Raw genomic sequence first — 20,973 nt, 5'->3', positions numbered from 1 at the left:
CACAGAGAAGCCACCTGCCTTGGCTTTCTTCCCCATTTGGTCCATAGCCCTGGCATTTGCTTGCCTCCCACAAAATTTCAAAGCCACCTTTGCTTAGCTTTCTGGGACCAACCAAGGTGCAGCTCTTTTAACCACTGATAATTTTATCCTACTGTTTATGGCCTTGGAGAGATGTAGGATAGAAACCTGGAGAGAAGCACGCTGGAGAAGGCTGATCTAGCTGATGGTGTCAGAAGAAGTTCCCATCTGTTCTACTGTAGGAGGCTCCTGGATTAATTGCACCCTTGTGTTTCTGCAGTGCAATTTGGTTGCCTTGGCAATTGGGATCCTGTCTCACCCTCCCTTCCCGGCCCACCTCCTCCTCTAAGTGTCACTTATAGGTTTCTGCTGATGCCCAACCCACCAGGAAACATTTCACAAGTTCCATATCATCCTTGTCTCTTAAAGCTGAGTGCTGCAGAGGAGTGGATTTGGTCTGAAAGGAAAAGGAATTTTTTTTAAACAGCTGTAGACATGTAGTGTGAAACCTTAGTACCATCTTCTCCTTCAGGAGAAGCTCTGTGTGAAGAGCTCTGAAGCAGGTACCACTTCATATGAAAAAAAAAATGTGATGCTTGTAAACATTCTGGGTCCTTTCGTTCCCTAAATGGCTCTTCAGGTTGAACCAGCCCTAAGCAGGCATGGAATAAAATGCCCTTTTCTGTTAGCAAGAAGTAATTCTTGAAAACACTTCGAATCCCAGAGTGATGTAAAGCAGAATACCTTGGGATTCCAAGGCTACAGGTGCAAGGTAGGTCCACTTGAAGCATATTGTTCCTGCTCTAAAAGTCTCCCATCTTTTGGGGAGAATAATAATAATAATAATAATAATAATAATAATAATAATAATAATAATAATAATAATAATAATAATAATAATAATAATAATATAAAGTTGGAAGGGACCTTGGAGGTCATCTAGTCCAACCCCCTGCTCGGCAGGAAACCCTATACCATTTCAGGCAAATGCTTGTCCAGTCTCTTCTTAAAAACCTCCAGTGTTGGAGCATTCACCACCTCTGGAGGCAGGTTGTTCCACTGGTTAATTGTTCTAACTGTCAGGAAGTTTCTCCTTAGTTCTAGGTTGCTTCTCTCCTTGACTAGTTTCCATCTGTTGCTTCTTGTCCTGCTTTCAGGTGCTTTGGAGAATAGCTTGGCTCCCTCTTCTTTGTGGCAGCCCCTGAGATATTGGAACACTGCTATCATGTCACCCCTCACCCTTCTCTTCATTAAACTACACATACCCAATTCCAGCAACCGTTCCCTATATGTTTTAGCCTCCAGCCCCCTAATCATCTTGGTTGCTTTTCTCTGTACCCTTTCTAGAGTCTCGACATCTTTTTTACATTGTGGTGACCAAAACTGGATGCAGTATTCCAGGTGTGGCCTTACCAAAGTAGTACCGTGGGAGCTTTTCCTGAGTAGCCCCACGCAATAACCATCAGGAGAAACCTACCCATTCCTTAAACAGGAGGTTGGTCAAGCATGGCTGGAAGAAAAGAACCATTTAGGGAAGGAAGTGGTGACTTTCTTCCCTGTCCCAACTTTTTTTCTCCCCCCCCTACCCCCTAGGCTTTATTCCCTCCCCCACCCTCCCCTTCTATTTCCTAAAACTGCTTATGTGACATTTCAGGAAAGAAAAATGTGATACTTGGTTGGATACTTCCTTGGATTTTATTTATTTTATTTTATTTATTTTTATTTTATTTTATTTTATTTTATTTTATTTTATTATTTTATTTTATTTTATTTTATTTTATTTTATTTTATTTTATTTTATTTTATTTTATTTTATTTTATTTTATTATTTTATTTTATTTTATTTTATTTTATTTTATTTTATTATTTTATTTTATTATTTTATTTTGTTTCATTTCGTTTCATTTCGTTTCGTTTCATTTCATTCAGTTTCTGTAGCAGCCCATCTCAACCAATGACTCTGGTTTGGCTTATGGTTCCGAAACTATAAAAAACAATTAAAATCACAAGAACATTTAAAACAATGGAAAACATCCTAAATAAACCTGTACAGCAGCCAAGAGAATTGACTATTTAACAGGAAAGCCAAGAAAGGATTTGATTTGAGCCTTCCTTTTTTCATTTTGGTGTAAAACTCAGTTAATCGTTACACCACCTTAAAAGCAGGCTGGACGGGGGCCTCGATATGCCAAGAGGAATACCAGGTGCTGGATCAGTGCCCATAAGCATGGCATAGAATGCCGTGCCCCTCCCACAAAGGAGGGAAGTGTGGCTGGATCAGGGATCTTCAAACTTGGAAGCTTTAAAACTTGTGGACTTCATCTCCCAGAATTCCTCAGCTAGCATGGCTGGCTGAGGAATTCTGGGAGTTGGAAGTCCACAAGTCTTAAGGCTGCCAAGTTTGGAGACTCCTGGGTTAGATGAATGAAGGTGTCATGGTTCCTTCGTTTTCCTAAATTAAGTGTGGGCTCATCTAGACCGCTATGCCTGTGCCTACCCGGATGATGCCACAATGGTGGTGTTGTGATTCAGGGTCAGCCTGTGGGTTCGGCAGTTGGGTCGGACGACTCAGAGGAGGAGGAGGGGGGTGTTGAAGAGCTTGCTGATGATGGCTTTGAGGCTCCGCAGAGCCCTCAGCCAGGCCCCTCCCACCTGGTGGAGACCCAGCTGTGTGAGCCTGACAGCGTGGATGAAGATGACCCACAGCTGGCCCTGTTCAAGGACGCCCGACGCAGGAGGCAGTCAATCAGGAGTAAACAGAGGAAGGCAATGGGGCACCTCAGAAGGAGGCAGAGAGAGGCCACGCCCTGAGCTGTATTTAAGGGGAATGTGTGGGAGGGCTGGTTTGCTGAAGGCAACCGCTTGGATAGTTCCTGTTTCATAGCTCCTGTTTCATGGTTGGTGTCTGTTTTATGTTAATAAATTTGGCAGGCTTTATTCCAGCCTCTTGCCGTTTGTAAAAGGGTTGTCCCTGCCTTTTCTGCAGGGCCGGTAGCAGGCTGGTACAGAACAGGTGAATGCTGTGACAGCCAATTTAGAGGCCACCGAGTGGGTGACCAATCTCCATGATAAAGGAGCCCCTGAACTGCAGGACTAACCTATTGATGGAACAACGGAGGGCCTGTTTTGAAGATGAATCTTAGACTCTGTTGGCGGAGAAGGAAATTTACTGTTTGAAGCAGAAGGACCACTCCGCTAAAGAATACGCCCGAGAATTCAGAAGAGTGGCTGGTCAGCTGGGGCAGTGGCTGGAACGTTTGCTGATCAACAATTTCAAGCAAGGGCTGGGCCACGACTTACTCCAACCCTGGATCTCTCGGGGCATTCCCAACCAGCCACAAGAGTGGTACAGCCAGGCGGTGACTCTAGTCATTGAGTTGACCATGATGTGTTCAAAAGAAGCATCTTTTCGGCCAATGTTCCCAAGCCACCGTGACCACCGGCATTCCCCAAGTACCTGCCAGAGCTCCCATCTGTGAAACCCCCTTCCTCCTTTCCATGTGGTAACCAAGAACAGGGCTTTTCAACCTTTTCACCCATTGTACCACTTTTAGGATATGGCAACATCCGAGTACCACCAGTCGCTTAGCAAGGTGTCAAAAACTTGATGACACCCCCCATCCCCCCAAAAAGGAAAAAAGTGATGAAGTACAGGTAGTCCTCAACTTACAACAGTTCGCTTAGTGACTGTTCAAAGTTACAATGGCACTGAAAAAAGTGCCCCCCAAGCCACAGCCGAGCAAGACACCTGCCTGCCCGCCCAGCGGTGCTCTTCCTCCTGTCCGAGATTTTCATTGTTGTGAGCATATCTGTTGAGGATTGGCAGCGGGGGTCGGGTGAGGGGGGTGTTTGGTTTTTATTCCCCTTGTCTGCTGGGTGGTTGCAGCAGGTTTTGGTCACTTCACATGAGCCTGGGACACTGTGACCATCGTAAATATGAATCAGTTGCCAAGCATCTGAATGTAAATCACAAGCCCCTGGAGATGCTGCAACATTCCAGATGATCGGCGCTTCTTCTGAGCTCAGAAGCGCCAGGATCAGCATCGAGCTCCAGCTGGAGCCTGGTGCTGATCCTGGCACTTCCGCTGAGCCCTGACAGCCCCGAAGAAGCGCTGGTCCTGGTGCTTCCGCTGAGCCCTGACAGCCCTGTAGCTCCAGCCATCTCTCGCTCAGGCTTGTGTGGTGCTGCCACTGGTTTAACTCATTCCCCTCCCCCACTACCACTTTTCTAGGATGGTCGTGTACCACCTGCCAGGCGCCAATGTACCACATGTGATACCACTGGTTGAAAAGCCCTGACCTAGAATGAGAGAAAGTTGACTGCAACTAGGCTCATTGTAGAGTTGACAGAAGGCACTTTTCCTCTATCCCAGATTCACAAACCTGGTTGCCCAGATTGCACATGTAGAATTGCTTTAAAAATACATGTGTCATGTCTGGGCCTACACTGGACACACACAGAAAATTTATCCTTTTGGGTGGAAGGTCCCAGAATGGAGAGAGTTCAGTTGAGTTATTCTTTGGGGGAGGGTGGTATCTTTAGTTCTGTTACTGATTTTTTTGCATTTCTGTCTGCCATGATCAAGAGATTCTCAAGTGAGTGTGCATTGGAGATCTAGATGCCTACAACTGCGTGATCAAGAACCCCACATCCACATTGATGTATACCCACAAGGAGGTTGAGTTTTGATCACATAGTTGTGAATGTCATCTTGATTTTTGCAAATGGCAATAAATATGCCCCGGTTGCCGAGCACTATTAGAAGTGTGTGTGTGTGTGGGGGGGACACAACCATGGGAACTTTGAATCTGGGTTCAAAGTATTCCCCCAGGTTGGTGTATTGGAACTTCAAATGATTATAAGTCAAGGACTCCATGTACAGCAGTGTTTTTCAGTCTTGGCAACTTGAAGATGTGTGGACTTCAACTCCCAGCCAGCTCCAGCTAGCCATGGTGGCTGGGGAATTCTGGAAGTTGACACCCATACATGTTAAGTTGCCAAAGCTGAGAAATATTGCACTATAGGAATCACGGAATGTTTATACAGACAGAACTTTAGGGTCCAACTTGCAACTTTCCTGGAAAGTTGTGTGTGTGTGTGTTTTAAGACAAACACTCATTTTAAAATATTCCTTGAAAACTGAAATCTTCTAGACCAGGGCTTTTCAACCAGTGGTATGGGTACCACCTGTGGTACATTGGCACCTGGCAGGTGGTACACGACCATCCTAGAAAAGTGGTAGTGGGGGAGTGGAATGAGCTGAACCGGTGGCAGCACCGCACAAGCCTGAGTGAGAGACGGCTGGAGCTGCGCCCAGGCTCCCGCTGGAGCTTGGCACTGATCCTGGCACTTCTGAGCCCAGAAGGCAGGTGTCTTTCTCGGCTGTGGCTTGGGGGGCACTTTTTTCAGTCACTAAGCAAACTGTTGTAAATCGAGGACTACCTGTACTTCATCACTTTTTTCCTTTTTTTTTGGCCAAGTTTTTGACACCTTGCTACGAGACTGGTGGTACTCTGATGTTGCCATATCCTAAAAGTGGTACAGTGGGTGAAAAGGTTGAAAAGCCCTGTTGTAGACTGTTAAGCATAATAGGTTGAAGTGGAGAAACAAAAAGGCCACGTTTGCAGCGAAGGAAAGTCACAGATGTTGTCAAAAGCAGAAGTGCACCCGATCCATGAAAATTAAATTAAAAAGTGCTTATGTGGGGGAGAAAGAGATGAGTCATTGATAAAATTAGAACAGCCACAGCATCACTATGGCATGAAGATGCAATGAAAGAATAATAGATCAAGTTAAAGGTCATTCATGCGATTACATTTTTTTTCCCTTAGAGGCAGATTGGAACTTCCAAGTTTATGCACTGTGTATATATTCTAGAATGCATCCAAAATCACATTTAAGATTCTAGCATTCTTGCCTTACTCAGGGACGAGATTCGGTCTAGAATGGGCTATTATTTGGAAGGGAGGGAAAAAAGTTTCTCCTCAGCATGGCTGGCTCAGGAATTCTGGGAGTTGAAGTCCACGAGTCATAAAAGAGCCGAGGTTGCCTATCCCTGGGCTATTTCATCAGAAAGACTATCTGCAGGACATTCTCAGGAGAGAACAGGAGAGACAACATAGTTCATTTTTCTCTTCTGGGACCTTCTCAACATCCTCGAAAACTGATAGTCATAAAGAGACGTTTCCTTTCATCCTCAGAGCGCTATAACAAACTGACCAACGATTGCATTTTTATGAAGTACAGTAGTAGCAAATACAGGGGTGAATAGGACTTGGGGATGGGTGGACTGTTTGAGGTCTCCTCCTCTCATTGTTGAGCTCTGCATAATATGTTCGATGAAGCGCCCAGTTCACATTCTTTACTTATATCATTTAGGATTGTGTTATGAAAGCATTCCCACCCTTGTATCACTTCCAGCAAATTTGGTTGGGCCTATGAACAAGAGTTGTACGTTTGCCCCAATATGGAAATATGGAGAGCCCATTTGGTCTACTGGTTAAAGCACCAGGCTAGAAAGCAGGAGACCATGAGTTCAGCTCCCGCCTTAGCCAAGAAAACTAGCTGGGGGACTTTGGGCCAGACAGTCTCAGCCCAGCTCACCTCACCTCACAGGGTTGTTGTTGTAAGGCAGGGGTCTTCAAACTTGGCTCTTTTATGACTTGTGGACTTCAATTCCCAGAATTCCTGAGCCAGCGTGCCTGGCTGAGGAATTCTGGGAGTTGAAGTCCACAAGTCATAAAAGGGCCTAGTCTGAAGACAACTGTTGTAAGGAGACTTGGAGGAGGAAGGCGCAGTGGATATGTTCACCTCCTTGAGTTGTTTATAAAAATAATAAAAGTGGGATATAATTTTTTTTTAAAAAAATAGAAACTCCCACCTTTCTTAGATAGTACAATTTCTCCAATATGTGGAGGCCATAACTGGAGAACCAATGGCCTTCCAGATATTGTTCACTACTAATTCCGCTGTGTCCTACTCAACATGGCTGGTGGCAAAGAATAATAAGAATTGTAGTTCAGTCAGAACTGGAGGTCTACAAATTGCCGATTTCCATCCTAACCCTTTACTTATTTTTCTTCATGCCTCTGGAAAGAAATAAAAAAATATAGAGCTCCATTAATTCCTTTCCATTCTTTTTTTATCTCATTTGCTCCCTGTTGTACTTCAAGTTAATCTATATGTAATGCACATGTAGAAATGTTAAACTGTAGTTCCTTTGGGGTGGTGTTTCCTGATTCTTTGCTTATACTGCTTTGTCAAGAACCAAGTAGGCTTACCTTCTTGCTACAACATAAAGTAGAGTAAGAGATGTGAGTTGTGAAAATTGGCCTGTTTGGATATGGCCCAAATAATTCAAATTGGAGCCTAGAAACCTGCTAGGCTTCTCTACATAGCATAGTCCATGTCATGATTACTCAATGTATTAAAAAAGAACATGCGTAACAGAGGCTCTGTGAGGCCAAATTCTTCAATGTGTTGGCTATTTGGGGCATTTTTTCCTTGATACAGACTCAGAGCAAGTCTGATTAATAGTAGTATCTCATTATTATAGTATCTGTATGCAATAGTGGTGAATATTTGTATCTGTTTGCTAAAACTCTCGTTGTTTGTAACTATTAGATAGCTGAAATGGTGCATCGTAGTGTAACAAGTTTTGAATCACAGGACCTCAGATCTGCTAACTTGAAATATGTATACAGAATCCAGGGCCCGTTACTCCTCTGGAATAGAAATTTCAAAGCTTTTCAGACAAGTTGTATTGGCACAGTTGTGGCTGCAACTGTTAGCCGTGGTCACGTTATTGAGATTTCTGACACGCCATGCCAGCTTCCTATGAACAAAGTCAATGATACTTGGCCACTATAATTCTTCCATCACGCTGCCCTGCCTTTCTCTCAGAGGATGACCCAATAGGTCATTGGTTGTCTAGTCGTAACTGTAAGGAAAGCCATTTAGTGGAAGCCTCTGTTGAGTCTTTCCTGAAGAGCAGGGCTTTTTTTCTCATAGAAAGCTGAGAACGGAGTTCCGGCACCTTTTTTGGATGGAACCTTGTAGGGTAGGCATGGTGGGTTGTATGACATGTGTGAGTTCCGGCACCTTTTTCTTTTACAAAAAAAGCACTGCTGAAGAGTATTAAGAATGAGGACACCTGAGGAAAGGTGTGGTATGGGATCCAGCCATAACAGGTGTCTCTTTCTCTGTCTCTTCCCTCCCCACTTCCACTGTCATTTTTACAGATCAGCTGTGTCAAAAAGGTCTTGGAAGAGCTAAAACTTCGTGTGGTAGAAGTTACAGATGAGGGAGCTACCCTGGATGGAAGTGATGTGCTCTTTACAGGTGAGTTGGTCCACCGTCGTAATGTTCTTTATTCCATAAGAAGATAGAATAATTGGGTTGGAAGGGACCTTGGAGGTCTTCTGGTCTAACCCCCTATTCAAGCAGGAGACCCTATATCATTCCAGACAAATGGGAGCCAGCAAAGAAAGATCTGGCACTGCAGAGCCCAAAATAGCTTGGTATTTTAAAGCAGAAGTGAGCAATTGTTTGAGGTTCAGAAGCTGCCCTTTGTTTTGGGGAAAATTATTCATTATTTACTCATTCATTAAATTTATGAACTTTATTTAAGTTCATAGAATGTGGTGAGTCATTCAAATCTGGTAATTTCTGGGATTTCTTGGTGTTCTCTGAGCTTGATTTGATTTTTCTTCCAGATGTTTCATTACCAGTCTTGGCAACACCATCAGTGCAATGTTAACGAAGCATTTGCAGGAAAACAAACAGAAAACACCAGGATGCCGGCAGCAGTTTAACCTTGAGCTGCATATATTCTCTATTATTAACATTTGATAATGTCAGTGGGTTAGGATGCTGAGCTTGTCGATCAGAAGTTCGGCAGTTTAGTGGGTCGAATCCCGAGTGCCGCGTAACAGAGTGAGCGCCTGTTACTCGTCCCAGCTTCTGCCAACCTAGCAGTTGGAAATCACGTAAAAATGCAAGTAGAAAAATAGGGACCACTACGGTGGGAAGGTAACAGCGCTCCGTGCGCCTTTGGCGTCTAGTCATGCCGGCCACATGACCACGGAGACGTCCTCGGACAAACGCTGGCTCTTCGGCTTTGAAACGGAGATGAGCACCGGCCCCTAGAGTCGGAAACGACTACCACGCATGTGCGGGGGAACCTTTACCTTTACTTTTTATGAACAGGATCTGGCTTGCCCAGGTTGTTTTTTTTTTAAGTTGGACAGGTAGCTCTTAAAAATGTTAAACTGCATTAGTTTTTCTGGGTTTCCTTCCTAAAAAAGATGGGAACTAACACTGGTGAATTTTGATAGTGTAAGAAAGCATTTCAGAGATCATGAAAAAGAGGGTTGGAGAGGCCAGGTGCAATCATGGGGCTGCAAATTAGCATCCTAATATTAACAGCTGGATGACCTTGAGCCAATCATTTTCTCTCACTCCTAGGAAGAAGGCAGTGAGTGGCTAACCATCTCTGAAAACCTTGCCAAGAAAAGTGTAAGGACTTGTCCAAGCAGTCTCTAAGAATCAGACATGATTGAACAAAAGGGAAAAAAAATCCCCACATCAACAACATGTTTTAGGAGCCAACACTTGTTCACATGAAATCCTCTTTCTTATGTATAGCCATTCTACCTGTTAAGACTTTTTTTCCCAGGGAAAACTGATGTTTAGTTTTGGTCAGATTTGAGCTGTGGTGATGACACCAGCCGATTTTTTTTTTAATCCCATTTAGAGTGCCCTGATTCTGGCCTACATTTAAAACTATGGCTTCTTTTAAAAACGGATTGTTGAAATGCAGGACAACAGTGGCATTCACACATAAGCTATTAAAATCGATTCAGATGTCATAATTATTTTTTTATTTGGGTCCTCATTTTACCTACCTCGGAAGGATGGAAGGCTGAGTCAACCTTGAGCCTGGTGGGACGCGAACCTGCACTAATTGCAGGCAGCTGGTATTACTTAAGGAGGCATTAGCCCACTGCTCCACCAAGGCTCTCGATTTATAGGCTTCTTCAGTCTGAGGAAGGCTTCTTAAGAGCTGATGATCCTGTTTTCCACTTTTCTTTTCTCTTTCACAGGCAGAGAGTTCTTTGTGGGTATTTCCAAATGGACCAATCACAGAGGAGCAGAGATGGTAGCTGATGCTTTTAGGGTGAGTTGACTTTCTTAGAATGGGCCAACCGCATACCCCAAAAATATGTTTATACAAGGAGGCTACTAGTATACACTGTATACTGTTCTTTGTTTTTCTTCTCGTATATGCTGTGGTTATATTGAATTGGACCACTTTTTGAGGGAATAGCATGATGCAAAAACAATAACGGCAATAAAAATATTATCTCAAAGATACTTTCTTGGTTATGTTTTTTTCCTTGAAAAAGGTTCGCTTTCCATCCGAAAAGCTTTTTCAGTTCTTGTATGAAAAGCAACATGTTTTCAAGGGGAAACCCCCCCACCCTGCCCCTCCAAAAAAAGTCCAGTTACCTTTTGGAAAGCACGTTTGAGACAACCATGACCTGAATGATTGAGAATCTCCATAGACAGTAAAATCTCCATAGACAGTAAAAACATTATTTTTTCCAAACTGGGAAATTTTTCACTTCAACATATTCCCCCAAAGAGCTCCTATGAAGATGCCCATAGCAGGGGATTCTGAGACATATTTTAGGCAGCCTCTCTCAACCCAATGACCCATGGCAGAGTGCAGTGCTCTTTAACCCAGTCAAGTCAATTGAGAATAATAGGGATGCTAGTCCAAAATGTGTGGCAGGCAGGTGGCAAATGTATCACAAGGACTACAAAGCTCAGTGTTTGCTGTTAGCTTTGAACGCTTTAGAATGAAAAACTTCAGGAATACGCTCCAGTGTATACAGCTACCCCAGGGAGAGGTTTCCATGCTGAGCCATGCTAGTTCAGGAATTCTGGGAGTTGAAGTCCACGAGTCATAAAAGAGCCAAGGTGGCCTACCCCTGATAGACAGTGATGATGTCGGTTTCCATCTGTGTTTCCAACCCCCCAAAGAAGGGGGCTCCCAGTTCACCCTCTAGAACAGATATGTCAAACTCGCGACGTCGCGTGATGTATCAAAGCTTTTTCTCCATTGCTGGCAATGGGGGTGGGCGCAGTTTCCTGTGATGTGTCTGGCCTTTGGGCTGGCAGTTTGACACCCCTGCTCTAGAACACAGCCTTGGCAGCTTAAGGATGTGTGGACTTCAACTCCCAGAATTCCCTAGCTAGCCATGGGAATCACTACTCTAGAACTTCATCCTCATCAGAGATTGGCTATATAATCCACGTGTGAAGGATTTCTGAAACAGATGCTGTGGGGTCCAGAGTTCCCTGGAAGTGCTCTAACATTACCCAAAGTGATTCCTTCTGGACTCAGGACATTTTTGTACTTCTCTAATTGCTATTTCAGAAGTCTACTCGAACCCACCAGGAGATGTCTGAATTGAATTGAATTCAGACATCTTGTCAAGTTTCCGACGTATTGCTTGGCACATCTCCTGGGTTTTCAAGGCGATGGGAATGATGGGCATTGAAACCCAATAGTTCTAAGCGGGCTTCAAATTGTGAAGTGCGATTTATATATACTGTTCAAGTATGATTATTGGCAAAATCATCTACTTAGATAGAAGGTAGGGAAGGGAAGAGATATTCATACTGTATGTGCAGTTCAGCGGCCTCTGCAAGAAGCTCAAGCAATGTTCTCTTCCTGCAGGATTTTGCTGTGTCTACTGTTCCGGTCTCAGGCACGTTGCATCTCCGCAGCTTCTGCAGCATGGCTGGACCTGACACCGTTGTCATTGGCAGCAGTGAAGTGGCCAAGAAAGCCATGAAGGTAATTCCTGGAATCACCAAGACCTTTTCTTTAAAGGTTCTTTCAGGTGCTTTGGTAGATCCTCTCCTAGGAAAGAGCCCCATTCATCCCAGTCCCCAAAATGTCCTTGCCCAATCGCCATTAATGCTAGTAACTGTGGAGGACAAGGATTTTCTTGCGGATAAGTCATCATCTCCAGGAGAGAAACAGAGCAGGCTGGTAGAGGGACTGCTACTCGCATTTCACGCCCAAAGAAATGCAGTACAGGTAGTCCTCGACTTACGACTGGTTACTTAGCAACCATTTGAAGTTACAACGGACAAAAAAATATATTCAAAGTTCCAGATTCAAACAACCCAGATTCAAACTTCCGGTAGCCATCCTTATCCCCTCAGTCACATGATCACCTTTTGGCTGCTAGGCAACCGGTTAACACTTATGGCCATTTGCAGTGCCTGCAGTCACATGGTGGTGATTTATGATATTTTTTTGTGAGGAACTGTTGTTTATTTCTGGTTTCCCACAAAAAAAATGCCCATTGTAGACAATGGGTTCTCTTAACGATTGCTCCCCCAAAAAATGTAAAACCAGGTCAGCCAGGTGATGACCTGCTTAACAACCAGCACAACTTGTGACTGTAAATCCAGCCTTAATTGTGGTTGTAAGATGAGGCCTACCTGTAAGCGCCACAGAAAATTCTGTCCAATCTTTGACAGGCAAAAAAAACCATGTTTTTTTTGAAGGTTAAACTTTTATGGGGTTTATTTTCAAGGTTATAGGCATATTTTGCAACACTGAGCAGAAATAGCCGCTTTGCTTGTTTCTTGGACACTGGGAAGTTGGCTAAATAGAGCTAAGTGTGGGTTGCAGCCCACCCAGACCAGCATGACTTTCCTAGAATAGCTGTTCCAGTTTCTCAAGCAAGGCCTGTCAGTGATCATCATCTCCAGCACCTATTATTTAAGAGATATACTGCCTTTGGACAGGAAGATTTCATTTGTTTTCACAGCTAGTTAATATGCACAGCCTTGTTCTCCATGAATCTCTCCCTATCTTGAGGCTGCTTTGGGCTTTGTTGTTTGATAAAATTAACAACAAAAAAACAACAACAGATCAAACTTTTATAAATAGTTTCCAAATGTCTTGCTGAGGTACATTCTGCAGCATAATCTTGCTTCAGGGGGAGATTGGCTACTTGTCGCAGTCCTGAATTGACCATTGATCTGGTTCTTTCACATACAAGTAATCCTCAATTTTTGACCACAGTTGACCCCCAAATTTACACTGCTAAACAAGACAATTGTTAAATGAGTTTTGCCCCATTTTTTTTGCCAGGGTTGTTGAGTGAGTCACTGCAGTTGTTAAGTTCGTAACATGGTTGTTAAGTTAATCTGTGGGCCCTCTACAGGAAGGGTCTTCAAACTTGGCAACTTTAAGACATGTGGACTTCAACTCCCAGAATTCCTCAGCCAGCCACAAGCCTGGTTCTGTAAGGAAGCTGATCCTGTAATGGGCCAGGCGCCTCTCTAGAAAGCTGCAAAAGCAGAAAGTTACGTTGGATGGGTCTGAGTGCTGAATCATGCTACTAACTCCTGCAAAGTCCCTGGGTGGGAAGGCAACTAGAGGCTTGCAAGATACAGTCTGATCTCCCCTGGCTCATTGGAAGTTGCAAACTTTATCCAGCCTGATCTCCCCTTGCTCGCTGGAGACTTGCAAACTTCCGGTGGCTTGATCTCCCCAAGATCACTGGGTGGGAAGGAAGATAAAGGATTGCAGGGACCCCAAGGGGAGAAAAGTGAAGTACGGAGTGCCCCCTGGAGTGGGAGTAGCCTTAGGAGACCCAGGGCAGGCAAAGCCTGACACTGCCCTAGGCATCCAAGGGCTGACCCATCTAAGGCACCCTTAATGATCACATTGTTTGTTAAATGGCTACATCCGGGAATCAGATATGTCAGAAGTTCACAAAAGAGGATCACACGACCCTGGGACACTGCAACTGTCATAAATATGAGCCAGTTGCCAAGCATCCAAATTTTAATCACGCGATCATGGGGATGTTGCAAGGTCAGTTTTTTTCAGGGCCGCTAACTCCAAACGGTTACTAAATGAATGGTTGTTGAAGACTCCTGTATCTGATTTAGCAAGGATTTTTTTTCAGCTGCCCTCAGAAGCAAGTTGTGTAAGAAAAAGGAAAGCTGGAAATGAGCCAGTTCAAGGAAGAGTGTGAATGAGGATGGGAAGGGGGACAGAATGAAAATTACGTTTTTGACGTTGTCTTGACTAGAGCTGCAGATGAGTTGAGTTCCTCTGCCCTCCTCCTCTTTTTCTGCAGACCATGGAGCAATTAACTGATCACCACTATGAAACACTGACAGTTCCTGATGATCCAGCTGCTAATTGCATCTATGCTCGTCTGGGCCAGAAGAGTAGCGTTCTTTTGCATCGCAGCGCAGAAGAATACCCAAACAGTGTGCAAGTAAGATAAAGGGGAGACTTGGGTCTAATGGAAGGATGGGGACGCTTGGGTTGCAGGGGGGGGAGCTTTTGGGAAACACAAAATAGGTTCTATCTGAAACATTTGTGCTCTCAAGTTGTGTTGAATCTTAATGACCACAGAGATGGACCTTTTCCGGAATTATTTGGCCCTTCAGGTCTTCCAAAGGTGCTACCATCACCACTGCCAGTCATCTTTCCTTCACTTTTCCCAGCATTATCAATTTCTCAAACACACACACACAGACACTGTACTCAAGGAAAGCTCAATAGGTAGTCCTGGACTTGCAATCATTTGAATTTACAACAGATCAGCCAAAAGCTACTTAAAACCAGATTCTGGAGTTGCAGTGCCTTGCCATTTAGTCATCTGACCACAGTTTGGATGCTCGGCAACTGGCCCAAAACTTCTTAAGTAAACCAAAAGATCCAAGAAGAAAAATCAGGAATCATCTACATCTATTTGCATAATACACAATGTAAAGACTGTAACAAGAGCCACTATGGACTGGAAGAAGACTACCGGTATTTATTTATTTTAGAAAATTTATATAGCCGCCTACTTGCTCACTGCGACTCTAGGCGGCTTGCAGATAATAAAAACACAATGTAGAAAAATAAATAAATAAAATAATAATAATAATAAAATAATAACCGCCCACCCCAGACTAGCAGAGTGCATCCATGAATACCAACCGAGAGAGCCAGTTTGGACTCTAGTGGTTAAGACACCAGGCTAGAAAACCAAAGACTGTGAATCCCAGTCCCACTTTAGCCATGGAAGCCGGCTCGGTGACTTTGGGCCAGTCCCTCTCTCTCAGCCCAACCCATCTTACAGGATTGTTATTGTGGGTAATGTAGGAGGAGGAAGGAGTATTAGTATTAGCAAGAGGCCTGCTTCATTTTATACTTCCACTTTAAAAAAAAAGAATTAAATAGGAAACTGGCATAGTGAAAATGAGACACGCTAGAGCAGGGGTGTCAAACTCAATTTCATTGAGGGCCGCATCAGCATTGCAGTTGCCCTCAGGGGGCCGGGTGGGTGTGGCCTGGGTGGGCGTGGCCTACTGGGTGGGCGTGGCTAGACTGCGTATGGCCTACTGGGTGGGCGTGGCCAGCTCTACATCGTTCGCATCAAGGGTACCTATGGGGGCCTGGGCAGGAGTGGGACAGATCTGAGGGTCTCTGGCAGAAGGAGGGTCTCTGGGCCAGGGCCAAGGCAGTGGGGGCCGTTCCCTCACTGTTTCCAGGATGGCTTCGCGGGCCGCATGAAACCACTTTGCGGGCCGGATCCGGCCCCCGGGCCTTGTGTTTGACATGTCTGCGCTAGAGGCATTGCTATAATCCTTGCAGTCAAGCCCCCAGGCAGTCTGGTAAGAGCAAGGAAGCAAGAAGTGCAGATCTCTATCAGATCTCTTAATCTTGGTCTGGAAAAGGTAAATAAAATAAAATAAAATAAAATAAAATGACATACTGTAGTTGATTTAAGGGCACAGGCTTTTGTGAACTGCAAGTCCACCTCATCCAACTGTGTGTTGAGATCTTGTGAGATAACCTGAGACTTTTTAAAGTAGAGGAGTTCAGCAATCTCTTGATCAATTTTGATGTTTAAGCAGAGTTTCACACAGTGAAAATGGGTTTTTCTCAATGACTGAAAAGCTTCTTCTCAGATTTTTGGCCATCTGAAATAAGTTGCCATGTATGAAATAGACTACCAGCAAACTTGCCTTCCATATTTGAGCTGTATATATTTACCAACAGAGGTGAATATTTGTAGCAGGGTTAAAATGAAGGGTCCTTAGTGCTCTCTGAATTTGGTTGTTCTTGCAGATGTTTCATTACCCAAATTAAGTAACATCCTCCGTAAATATGTACTCTGCCTTCCATTCCTTTGTTTGTCTGCCACAATGGATGGAAACTAATCAAGGAGAGAAGCAGCCTAGAATTAAGAAGAAACTTCCTAAGAATGAGAACAATTAACCAGTGGAACAGCTTGCCTCCAGAAGTTGTGAGTGCTCCATCACTGGAAGCTTTTAAGAAGAGATTGGACAACCATTTGTCTGAAATAGAATAGGGTCTCCTGCCTGAGCAGGGAGTTGGGCTAGAAGACCTCCATTGTTAGATGTTTTGTGCCAGCCATTGGAAGTTACCCAAAAAGGTCATCAGATGGAAGCAAAGAGGCTTCTTTGCTTCCACTGATGAGTCAGGGGTCCTAGGTCCCTGCATTCCCATTGGAGAGAGTGTTTTATGGTTAGGGAGGGGCTGAGACCCCCCATAAATACGTCTGCTCAGGGGCTGCTCTTTGTTCTTGTTCTTTCTTTTCTCTCTTGCATGCATTCTCTCTCTATCATACAAGCATGGATGCCTCCATGCCATATAGCTCTTTCTATATAATCTATCGATGAATAAAGCTTTACTTGGAAGCACCTTAACGACCCATCGATCTCTCGTGAATTCATCTTACATCCATGGTCCCTTCCAACTCTATTATTCTTTATCCTGAACCCCTAAAGATCCTTCTGGGATGGCAGAGAGCATCTCAGAAGCTGATTTATCTTTTAACAATTGGATGTTTTGTGACTAATGGGTCTGTGGTGATGGCCATTTTCTGAGCAGGCATGTCTCTGCAAGCAATTGTGTTGTAAGTGCATTGGAAGAGAGTTTGAGATTGCAACATCTCAAAATGTCAGGTGTGACTCCAGTTCAGAAAATACGGTCTATCCCTGCTTTAAAGGCCCGAGTTAGGAGGGGTTGCATTTGTGAAGAGAAATAACATGTTTCTGTTTGCTTGTGTTCCTAGCCGTTTCAGAAGCTTCCAGATTACACCCTGATTCCTTCGGCGTGCACTGAAGTAGCCAAACTTGGTGGGACTCTTAGTTCCTGCTCTCTTCTCATCAACAAGAAGCTGGAGATCTAGCACCTATGGATTCACAGAAAAATACAGGTTCCCCCAGTTCCTGGAGCCCTTTCCTTGTTTTCTTTGTGCAGAGCAATGTAGCTCTTCCCCCCCCCCCCGCACTTCCTTATGAAGCAGAGTGCCACCCTAAATCCTGTACCTGCTAATTAGGTCAAAGTTAAATTTGGCATCTGTTTCTCTTCTAATGTACATTGGATCTTCTCTCCCACCAAGTCCTACCTCTCTTTACTTTCTCTCTTTACCTTTTCTTATGTTACCCTTTAGAAAGATTTTTACTCCAGCGTAGTTAGGGGTTTATATCTCTTGCTCCCAAAACTTAATAAAAACCACACCAGGAAGCTTGGCCTTTCAGCAGTTCGTCAGTAACTTCTGTTTTAATAAGGTGGTCAAATTTCCAACCCACTCAGATTACTTAAGAAACGGTGGTGCTTCCCCCCCCCCCTATTTTTTTCTTGTGTCAATGACAGGATTTTGTGGGACAAGATTATTGCAATAGATACTGAGATATATTTGTGGGCAGCCTTTTTTTTTTTTTGAAAAACCCTTAGGAACATCCATTGTGAAGTCTGTATTCACAGTGGTGGCCAAAATAGGACCTTTTCTCTCTCTCCCTCTTTCTATATCACAATATTAACTTTGGAGAGCAGAGATATTCTTGTAGCCAAGGCCTGCTTGTGGCTGTTATTGAAAATGGTCTTCGACCGGCTTGGCAGACAAGTCATCTTTCATTGTTAGAGAACTGGATAATTCTAATACCATTGGTATTATGGATTAGGAGGCATCCTTAACAGTAATGGTGGAAATCTAACACTTGATATGTCCTGGCAGAAGTACAAAGGTCTCAGTGGTGATGAAGGTTCACATGACCTTCAGTGCCCCTGAAATGTTCTCAGAGAACTCCACAAGTCCCAAGACAGGAGAATATGTGTAGCTCAAAGTTGAGCTGTGGAATCCTTGGTGTCCTTTGAACTTCGTTGTTTCTTGCAGACGTTTCATTACATGACTAGGTTACATCATCAGTTGTACAATGAAACGCCGGCAAGCAAACAACCAAGCTCAGAGAGCACTAAGGACTCCACAACTTCGTAAATGGTATCTTATATCTCTGCTTAGTATACTCTATACTGTGGTGCTTTAATTTGGGTTTCTCCACCATTTTCCCAGCTCACAACAGTTTCCTTATTGCCACTTCTCTGCAAAACTAAAGTCATCACCGAGGAGATTTTCCTTCAGCAGCACCACATTATGTATTTGTGTGATGCGGTTGAGGGGACCTTGTAGCAATGTTCTTGAGAACAGTTCTGCCGATGACCAGTTCTAGGTTTCTAGATGATTCACTCACTGTCTCCTTTAACCCTCTGTGCAATCAGTTTTAAAAAAAAGTAATAAAAGACTGCAACAGCTCAATTTCTTGCTTGCTCTCTCTTCTTTGGTTGCATTCTTGGATTTTGGTTCACACAGCCATCCTCCAACTGAAAAGCCTCCGTTTTAACGGCATTCTCTTTTTATGCAGGTAGTCCTTGACTTACATCCGCAATTGAGCCCAAAATTTCAGTTGCTAAGCAAGACATTTCTTAAAGTGAGTTTTGGGCCCCCTTTTTTTTACCTTGCTTGCCACAGGTGTTAACTGAATCCCTGCAGTTGTTCTGTTAGTAACATGGTTGTTAAGTGAATCTGTGTTCCCCATTGACTTTGCTTGTCAGAAGGTTGCAAAAGCTGATCACATGACCCAGGACACTGCAACAGTTGTAGATACATGCCAGTTGCCAAGTGTCCAAATGTTGATCACATGACCACTGGGATGCTAAAACGGTTGCAATTGTGAAAAAATGGTCATTTTTTTCAGTGCAGCCACTAAACAAATGATTGTAAGTCAAGGACTACCTCAGTTTCTGTTTTTGTCTAATAAATGATGGTGTCCCCTAACAATTCAAAGTGCAAAATAAAATGTGATGGATATTTGGGATCAGATTTATTTTCTTGTGAGAAGTAATGGAATAGAGACGATAAGGGATGGTTCTTCAAAGCCAACAGGATACTTTCAAAATGTGTCCATGGTGTTTAGCTGTGTAGTGTAGCTTTCACATCAAGTGGAATATGGTATATCACAATGTGTTTGTGCCTTGCTAGATGTTTGGTGTTTCTTTGTTCTTGCAGTAGGCAAAAAAAGCAAAATAAAACCAGGAGGTACATTGACTCCTTAGCAAAGCATAATACCGGTATGTAGCTGATGATTCCTGCTTAGTTTTGTGAGTTGCAATCTCTACGAGGCCCATCCTGTCTCCAACTCAATCAGTTGAGTGTGAGTCTGGGCCTCATACAACACAAAATAAATGTATAGCCAAAACAAAAAATCAATTACACATTCTTGAAAGAAAATACAAATGTACAAAATGGCAAGTTGAATGATATAGATTAAAACAACCAATAGGGGACTCCATTCACCAAGACTAAGTGTGCCCAACCTTGGAGACTTCAAAACTTGTGAACTTCAGTTCCCAGAATACTCCAGGCAGCCATTGCTAGCTGGGGAATTCTGGGAGTTGAAGTCCAGAATTCTTACAGTTACCAAGGTCGGACATCCCCAACTTAGACATTCACCGCCATTCAGACCTGGGGAAACACCATTCTAATGGGAGACGGAGTCAGGGCCCATCAGATGTCTGGGAGAAGATCATTCCAGTGAGCAGGACAGCCACTAAAAAGTGATGCTTCTTCAGTCCTATCAAGTGATGACTTAGTGAGTGGGAGTGGGAACACCTGGGGCTGGCAGTGTTCTTGGGGGGGGGGCAGGCAAATCTGCAAAAGGCCTAAGTTCTATGTCAGGTATGACTTTAAAGGTGATAACCAGCATCTTGAATTGTACTTGGAAGCTTATTAGGAGACAGTGGAGAGCTCAGAGTAAGAAATAGACCAATTTGGTCTAGTGTAGGGGTAGGCAACTTCGGCTCTTTTATGACTCATGGACTTCAACTCCCAGAATTCCTGAGTCAGCTATGCTGACTCAGGAATTCTGGGAGTTGAAGTCCATGAGTCATAAAAGAGCCGAAGTTGCCTACCCCTGGTCTAGTGGTTAAGCCGCTAGGCTAGAAAGCGGGAGACTTTCTAGTCCCGCCTGAGCCACGAAAGCCATTTGGGTGACCCTATGCCAGTCATTCAATCTCTTGGCCCAACTCATCTCACAGGATTGCTGTGGGGAAAAATAGGAGGAGGAAGGTGTGTTGGATATGTTACCATCTTGAGTTATTTGTAATGAACAGAAGTGGTTGGTGGACATAATGGACTGCAGATGGCCCTTAGGGAAAGGGGGAATTAACTATGCTTGCATTTGCATGGGAAATCCAGAGCTGGTTTCGCTTCTTCTGTGCCAACGTGGTTTATTCAGTAAAGTTTTATACTCTTGGTAAAATAATGTCCCAGGAGTTCCTGTTTCTGGTTTCGCCAACTGGACCGTTGACACTATCCTGCTGGACTCTGGATCAGCTGAAGTACTAGATGGTCCTCAAGAGCAGCCCCATGGAGGAATAATCCAATTGTTACAACTTTCTTACCTCCATTCTGAACACTTGTCTTTTTAGGGAATTTTCAGAGTTGCATATACAAAAAGCTAGTGATCAGAATTGAAAGGATGTATGCATGAGGCGGGTATAATGAGGAAGTGCTGCATTTACTTGAAAGTAAGTAAAATAGGAATGGAAA

At 43.8% G+C, this 20,973-nt stretch overlaps 1 protein-coding gene across 5 annotated transcripts in view; it reads left to right on the top strand.

Moving 5' to 3' along the window:
• Nucleotides 1-20,973, top strand: part of DDAH2 (DDAH family member 2, ADMA-independent) — a 285,750-nt gene that overhangs the window by 27,065 nt on the left and 237,712 nt on the right. For 4 of the 5 annotated variants that reach the window (XR_014491779.1, XR_014491780.1, XR_014491781.1 and 1 more), the window contains 5 exons: nt 8,260-8,359; nt 10,123-10,196; nt 11,766-11,885; nt 14,197-14,340; nt 17,158-18,130. Coding sequence is in view for 1 of the 5 variants with exons in the window: in XM_083356857.1 (XP_083212983.1) it covers nt 8,260-8,359; nt 10,123-10,196; nt 11,766-11,885; nt 14,197-14,340; nt 17,158-17,274 (555 nt within the window). In the remaining 4 variants the exon portion in view is untranslated. Of the gene's footprint in view, nt 1-8,259; nt 8,360-10,122; nt 10,197-11,765; nt 11,886-14,196; nt 14,341-17,157; nt 18,993-20,973 lie in introns of those variants that run through there. The other variant, XM_083356857.1, reaches the window with a different exon arrangement.

Source organism: Vipera ursinii, assembly GCF_947247035.1.
Source record: "Vipera ursinii genome assembly, chromosome: 2".
Taxonomy (NCBI): domain Eukaryota; kingdom Metazoa; phylum Chordata; class Lepidosauria; order Squamata; family Viperidae; genus Vipera; species Vipera ursinii.
This window is presented reverse-complemented; position numbering and strand designations above follow the sequence as displayed.